General features: G+C 32.6%; 1 protein-coding gene across 1 annotated transcript; it reads right to left on the minus strand.

Annotated features, from left to right (window-relative positions):
• Nucleotides 1-654: 654 nt before the first annotated feature.
• LOC133284722 (uncharacterized) lies at nucleotides 655-3690 on the minus strand. Its single transcript, XM_061481794.1, has 3 exons — nucleotides 3215-3690; nucleotides 2969-3069; nucleotides 655-1619 (listed from the first exon to the last, which is right to left on the minus strand). Exons 1-3 carry the CDS (start codon nucleotides 3664-3666, stop codon nucleotides 946-948), a joined length of 1227 nt encoding a protein of 408 aa, XP_061337778.1. The 5' UTR covers nucleotides 3667-3690; the 3' UTR covers nucleotides 655-945.
• Nucleotides 3691-8088: the final 4398 nt, after the last annotated feature.

Here is an 8088-nt window from a genome sequence, read left to right on the forward strand (position 1 = left end):
CGTGTATTACCAAACATTAGACAATATTATCTTATATAATATATTATTTTATATAATATCATGTCAAACGCTAAATAATATTAAAATTTAATCATATCTTATACAATCAAGTCTTATATTATCTGGTCTTATCTTATCAAGCCTTATACTTATAATATCAAGTCTTATCCTATATCATGCACCAAACATGCTCTAAAAGTACGAGAGATTGATATTTTTTATCTTTTTTTTTTTTAAATTACTCTATATGGATCCGATACTTTTATAAGTATATATGAGATAAAATTATACGAGAAACATTAATTTCTCTAAAAAATTAAAGAAAAAAACAGGACATCGACAGAGCAGTGAGCACTGGACTTGGTAGCGCGCTGCAAAGATGACAGGTCAATGCTTTAAAGCCTGGTTGTACACCCACTAAATATTTATGGGATGCTGTCTTCATCACATGAACAGTCAATGTCTTTATTTAATTAGTCAGTAACATAAAGTTCAGGACATACAGAAAATCATAGTTTCAGCTTCTTCCCTTCAATTGATAAATTTAAATGAGTAGTTGAGCCAAAACCATTAGACAAATTAGCTAAGCAGAGAGACATTTTAAAAGTATTTGGGAATTGGGATATGCACAAGGTTAACATCAAACTAGGTTCCACCTTTCACTATGGTTGGGTCATGCGTATGCATAGCAGAAGAGCAGACACCAAACCAACGTAAAAACATTACAATATTCTAATTCCCATATCTCTCACTGAAATTGATCTGAACATTAACCAATTCAGTTATGTTATTGTCACAACACATTTTTCACACACACCCATCTACAACTAACTATGAATAAATTATTAATTATCAACATATTTGTTGATTGATAACTAGTAATTTATTCAAAATTAACGGCATAGGTGAGGTATGAGATTTGTAATTAAACATTTTCCATAATAATTAAAAATCAGCATGCACCTTGTAAATTACTACGAAACAAGGAAGGATAGCCCTTGGATTGAAAACAATCAACTCTTCGAGATTCGAGTAGATTCCTGCGTAACCGGCTACAGAATCATAGGAACCAGCCGACACAGTTTCCTCCTCCGACGGCGACGGAGACGGCGACGCATCCTCCGCCACGCGCTTCACTCTCCCCGCAATCACACGACACACCAGCATCGCCCTTCTGCTGCTACCCTCGCCACCGCACTGCACCGAGTCGTGAGCCCTACCGCTGCTGGCGGTGGTCCTCACCCCCTTGCCATGCTCCCCGCCGCCGCCGGACTTGCCTTGAAAACCGTGCCTGATGACGGTGCAAACACCGCAGCCGGGTACGGCGGCACACAAGGTGGAAGAGCCACGTGCGCCCAGTGCGCATGTTAAGGTGGTGCAGTAGAACCGCAGGAGCTCGTTGCCATCGGCTGCGCACCTGGGGTTTTTCTTGCTGCTGTTGAGTGCACGGTTCTTTACCGTGTCCCTGCACTCCTCGAACCGTTGGATGGTGCGTTGGGTGTTGTGCACTTTCAGTATCCGTTCGATCTTGCATATGGAGTTGTCCTTCTTCAACCAACTCGATTTGAAGATTATCTCCACTATGTTCCGACCCGAATCCTCCTGACCCAGCTCCGAAACTGTTTCCGAATGATACAAATTTAGTTGAATAACTAATATAATATTTTGAGCAAATTTTATATATTATCCTTCTCTTGTTTAAGCATTCTACATCAAATATATAACTAAAATAAAAGACAAATAATTGATTATATATGAGATTAATATTTTTCAAACTACTTGAGATAAATTTATCTCTCGTTATATATTATGGTAGTATATAATTATAACGTTAAAATTATTTTTTAGTTTCTCATCAGTTACTTTTCAGAACTTATTTACTGATATATAGAGAAAAAACTTTCACATTATGATTATGTATTATTTGTAATATACAGTTAAAGGTATAGTTTGAGATGAACTTACCTCAAGTGACTAAAAATATATTTTTCCTTAATATTATTTAGTCTCTTAAATATGTTATATTTTCAAAGAAATTATTTTTCTCATTTTATATAAGAGAAAAATAATCTCCTAAATATATATGAAAGAATAAAGAAGAATGAAAAAAAATTAAAATATTTAATTTGTATTTAATGCCTAAGATAATAAGAGATTGATAATTTGTACGGTAATTTAGAATTGAAATTTGTGAGTTTGTTAATTTTGGGTGGAGTGGTGTCCACCATTGAAGCTGACACGTTGTTTGAGGCAGATCATTTATCTCCCTTGCAGCAGACAGCTGTGACCTTGTACGTGTACTTCTACAAAACAAGTAACTGCGGATACGGTTGTCCCACAACAACTATTGGACTATAGTGTTGGTGGGTGCATCTGGTGAATCGTGCATTGGTGATGCAATATTATTTTTTATATGCTTAGATGTTATTATTTTTTTATTAAAAATAATATAAATAAATGTTGATAGCGCAATATTATTGCCGTGCAAAAGGGTGAGAAAGGAAAAATGAAGAGCATGATTATCGGAATACATGAACAACTAGCATAATGGCATGACATGCATGGATTGTGGTGTCCATTTTGCCCCGTATGTTTCAGATTTCGAAGCTTACTTTTAAGTTTTAGCCCCACAAACATGATCGAGCACAAGGGAATTCAATCAATATTGACACAGACAGAACTGCTACCATGCTTTAAAAAAAACCACCAGATCTATATCCTACTACAGTTCATTGGAATATAAGTTTGCATTTGTTCAATAAAGTCAAATACTCTGCATGATAACAGAGAATTGCATAAAGTCCTTTAATTGTTGTCTCTGTACAAAATTAAGAGGATCTATATGAAGGAATAAATCAATTCACATATATAGTCAATGCATTCTCGAAAGGAATTAATTAATTAATAATGATGCATGCATTCATTATCTGAAAGGAAAAGAAGAAGAATGTAAAGAGCAAAAGAGTACCAGCATGACGAACAGCTTGATGAAGCTCCAAGCTTTCCATCTTAGGGAAGACCTCTCCACACTGAGAGCAAGCACAAACAGTGCTCCTCGGAATTGGTAGCCTAATTTTGCAATCACATATATTATATACTCATTAATTTCTCTCTCTCTCTCTATATATATATATGTGCATGCTATTATAAAAATTTGAGAAAATAAGCTAATTAATGTTCCATGTAAATATAACTATATATTATAATTAATTACCTGCTAGGGTCTATGATCATGTGACATTCATAACAGCCAGATAATTTCCTGAATTGCATTCCTCTGGAAGATGATGACGTGTAGGTTGCTCCACCGTTGGATTTACCGGTGACAGGTTTTCTTTTGAGTAGGCTAGTTTCTTGACCGAGGGTGCTACTCTCAGGGGAAGAGTTATCACCCCTGTGAACAACTCGAGAGTTGCCATGAACAACATCTCTGAAGCTACATATGGAACTGCAAGAAGATCCTAGCTTGGAGTATCCAGCTACCTTGGATGGGTCATGCACTCTGGACCCTTCGATCTGTTTGCAGGTTATGAGGCTTTTGATTTGATCCCATGAAGAGGGTGGTTTCTGCTTCTGTTTTTGCTCCTGCTTCTGTTGCTTTCGCTTGCGTTTGGGGAGTTGTTTTTTGGTGTTGGAGTTTTCAGGCAAGGAAGTTAGGAGAGCCATTAGAAACAGTCCAAGCAAATAGAGTGGAAGTGTAAGGGTGAGGGAGGTTCAATTCTATTTTGAACAATTTTGTGAAAGAGTTTGTGTAATTGACATTAGACTAGAGGATCCCAGATGTGTCATAAATGAGGATGCTTGGGCGCCCTGTGTGGTGGGACAGGGATTCGTTCTTTATTGATTAATGCTACTTGTGTCACAACTTATTGTGTTATTATTATTACTATTATTATTATTGTTACATAAATATGAGTTTCTTGCTTTGGACCTACAAACGCGTGAAATTATTATAAGAGATATTAATGGTGTTATCTCTGTTCCAAAATTGAAAATGTAATAAATATTACACTAAAATTTGGATGAGTTTACTTTTCCTTCTTTATTACTACTCCGATTCATCTCTTCTCTCTCTGTTTTGGGTTAAAAATTTTAAGTAACATTATGTGGGGGTTCAACTGAAAGACCACTTTAATCTTATTGTTCTGTTCTTTTTGTTAGGAAGGTGTGGCCTACAGCTTCGATGGTTTGGAAAGAACCAGATAGTTACCCTACAAAACGGGCCGGGGAAGAAAAGCTGGGACAGTTATCATAATTAAGATATAATAAACTAAGGGAAAAAAATATATAATGTTACTTTAGATAATTTTGTCTAATAATGTTCTCCGAAATAATGTTATTTAGGGTTGAAAAATTAAAAAATTAGAATGATAAAAACTATTATAACCCTAAAATAAATTAAAATTATAAATACACCATGATTTCCGCCTAAAACGATGTCATTTCGATAAACATTAGATAAAATTATCTAAAGTAACTTTACAAAAAAATAACTCATAAACTAATATAAATATATATTGGAATTGAATCAATTTATATAGGTATAAAAATAAAAAAATGTTACATCTAACTGTTCACATATCTTAGAAATTAGAATCATTAAATGGAAATTAGATTGAGAGTATAACTTATGTTAAATAATCATGTCCCATGTATAACTATTATTACTTCTTAGCAATGGCGGACGCAAGTTAGTGCAAGTGACTGCACTTGCAGACACAAAGTTGGGAAAAAAAAAATTCACATGAGATGGGTGCTTCAAGTTAAGTAAAAAAAAAAAAAATTAAAGGAAAAAGATAAAAATATGTTCAACCCCTATAATTAAAAGCTTAAAGCTTAAACTCAAGCCTATTGCTTTGTCTCTTTTTTTTATATATAAATCTTATTAGCTCCAAATCGTAATAAACATCAACATTTTTGAAATTCAATCTTCATCAAGTGGAGGAGAATCTTACGGGACTTTGCACTTTTTTGAGAAACAAAAGTGGCCAACTTTGGATCAAATAAAAATTAACAAAAGTGAGTTTTTGATCGATTAACTCTTATAATTACACTATATTTTACAAATGTCTTTTTGTAGTGTTTATTTTTTTTTAAAATTATCATTATCTATTATTTCCTTAAAACTTTGGTTGATTCACCATAGTTTTACTTTTGAAGTGGAAGCAAAAATTGAATCATGATCATGATCTTTAAAATAAAAAATAAAAAAATTGTGCAGACATAAAAAAAATATACTGAGTCCGCCACTGCTTCTTAGTATACACCAGGAGCCAAGGCTGGAAACTCACGTTAACCACATAGTTACATAAATTTTACATCGAATAATGCTTATTGTCTAGAGAAACAATTTGTCGATTTAACCTTGTTTTTTTTCAATATATTTTTGTTAAATATGCATTGAAACAGACAATCCTATTCTTTCCAACGTGAATTGTTTACATAAGCCTTTGACAAATGTGTAACCTCATGAATGAAAGCGCACAAATAGGCACTTGACCAGGATGTGTAGTTTCTAAGAAGCGTTGCCTCATACTGGAGATGAAAAATGACTTGTTGATTGCTTCTATATTTGACCATTTCTGATTTGATGTAATTGATTAACACACGACAAGCAATAAAGACTAGATGTCCAATAAATTTTTTTTTTGTTTTTGTTTTTTTATTTTGGGGAAATTTCAACAACGTCAGAATAAACCAATATGAATACTGTCAAATAGATACAGAGGTGAGTGTTTACCAGCAACTTACGAGATTTGCTTTCAGTAGCTTTGGAATTTCGATTATTAAATTTCTAAAGGTGAAAGGATCACATCTGACGGGGCAAAGATTCGAAAAGCAAGTAAAAGCTAAAAGCATATGAGCCAAGAAGACATCATGTAAAACACGGAGAAAGAATTAGAAGCCAGATGCCAATTTGCGCCTTCCGGATCCGATGTCTTCGCATATTCGTTTTTCTTTTTGCCATGTTTCCAAATATGTATTCCCAGTTCATAAGCACAAATATACGCTTCATGTCACACATTATGTTCAAAACATATGCTTTCCTTGCAGCATGTTAAAACATTTTTTCCACATATATAGACACACACTATAATAGATCAATGATATGTGTATATGAATAACATATATTATTCGGTTTGAAGTGTAGACCGGAAATGTGCAACCCAATGAAAGGATTGAGTATTGTTGTCTAGGTCGACTTAGAGGTTGGGGTGCAAATGAACTAGATCATGTTAGACTTTAACTTAAATATATTATATATATATATATATATATATATATATATATATATATATATGAGAGGTTATAATTACTATATTTTTTTCTTACTGTTAAATTTTAACTGTTGATTTTCGTCAATCTAACGGTTACAATATATTGGATCGCACTTATTAATTAATTATTAATTTTTAAAAAATTATAACTGTTAGATTGATGGAAATCAACGGTTAAGATTTGATAGTAAGAGGTAGTAAGAAAAAAGATAGTAAATATATATATATATATATATATATATATATATATATATATATATATTGATATGAGAAAAGTTATACTTACAACCTTTTTTTTTACAACCTCTTGCCATCATATATCATAACTGTTGATAATCCCCAATCAACGGTTGTCATTTATTATGAATTAATAATTAATTAATGAGTTTAATTTGCAAAAATCATAATCGTTGATTGGCGAAAATTAACGGTTATGATATATGATTGTAAGAGGTTGTAAAAAAAAGATTGTAACTATAACCTCTCCCTATTGATATTGTTTATTATGATGTTTGAGGCCCCGTTCCTATTGAGTCAATTGATGGTTGTAGATTGTTTGTTATGTTTATTGATCACAAGTCGAGATGTATGTGATTCTATTTGATGCATAATAAATTCGAGGTCTGTCAAATGAAAGTACTTCGCAATAATAATGATACTGAGTATGTTAACAATTTCCATCCTATTTTATTTTTTAAAAGTATGGGTATTGTCTATTAGCTTTCTTGTGTAGGCACCCCAGCGAAGGAAGGAAAAATAGCCATCTCCTCGTCCTTACTACCAACTTACAGTTTGAAACATAAGCTAGAAATTGCAACGTACAAAGCAAAACGGTAAGTATAAAATTTAAGCTAGAAATAGCATGTAGGTTGTCTTATTGCATATGTCAGATTCCATGAATTTCTATTAGAACCAACTTACAAAGCAGAAAAGGATGAGAAATCAATTTTAATAATTAGTAAAAAGAGACAAGTCCTTATGGAATCAGTTTGAGATTAGTTATAAAGTCAGACATAGATTTGGCCAACCATTCAATCAGCAACATTACCATAAGGTATGAACTAGAACATCATTTATTTAATTAAATTTTTTTAATTTAACTACTACAGCGAGAAGACATCATCCACCCTAGTATGGGTCGGTCACCTATCCAAATATCCATCATTATTTAATTGTCAAATACCTAATCATTCAAAGTATAGGAAAGTTATTTTATTTTCGGTTTCGAATCACTTCTTATCATGATTGATATTGATGAAAGTTTTATTCATTGGGGGTCATCAACTATGTCTTATGTATCAGGTATGAGAGGGCAAACGAATACTGGCACCTGATTTTCCATTTTCACGTGTCCTGCTCCTGCATCATCTATGTGGAATTTCTCTAGTTGTTCTATGCGAGATATTCCCATATTTTTTTATTTTATAAATTTTTTGTTTACAAACTATATTAAATATGACCTATGACCGGTCATACTTCAACCAAGAGTGTATAACCAGTCATACTTAGTGTAATTTGTAAAAAAAAAAATTATAAATGGATCATTTCTCATTTTTTATCTGCAATATCAGTCTTGTATCTTTAATGTGTGGGATGAGCTCAGTACGATCACCGCTTTAAGTTGATATTACTTTTAAAATATACTTTAATGAGATAATTTTTTATTTAAAATACATTAAAATGGTAAAAAAAATCTAATAAAAGTTTATCATAATTTCTTGATTAAATCTAGGGAGAGATTATACTTATTACATTTTTTTCTTACTATCTCTTACTGTTAAATCGTAACTGTTGATTTCTATTAATTTAA

Source organism: Gastrolobium bilobum, unplaced genomic scaffold (genome assembly GCF_033153095.1).
Source record: "Gastrolobium bilobum isolate Gb01-03AN ecotype WA unplaced genomic scaffold, APGP_CSIRO_Gbil_v1 utg62821, whole genome shotgun sequence".
In the NCBI taxonomy this organism is placed as follows: domain Eukaryota; kingdom Viridiplantae; phylum Streptophyta; class Magnoliopsida; order Fabales; family Fabaceae; genus Gastrolobium; species Gastrolobium bilobum.

Bases quoted from the DNA above. Each gene is read 5' to 3' on its own strand.
- LOC133284722 (XM_061481794.1), bottom strand. From the start codon at position 3,666: ATGGCTCTCCTAACTTCCTTGCCTGAAAACTCCAACACCAAAAAACAA. The intron at 3,070-3,214 runs GTAATTAATTAT...TTGCAAAATTAG, and splicing joins ATGATCATAGACCCTAGCAG to GCTACCAATTCCGAGGAGCA. The intron at 1,620-2,968 runs GTACTCTTTTGC...ATTCGGAAACAG, and splicing joins TCAAGCTGTTCGTCATGCTG to TTTCGGAGCTGGGTCAGGAG.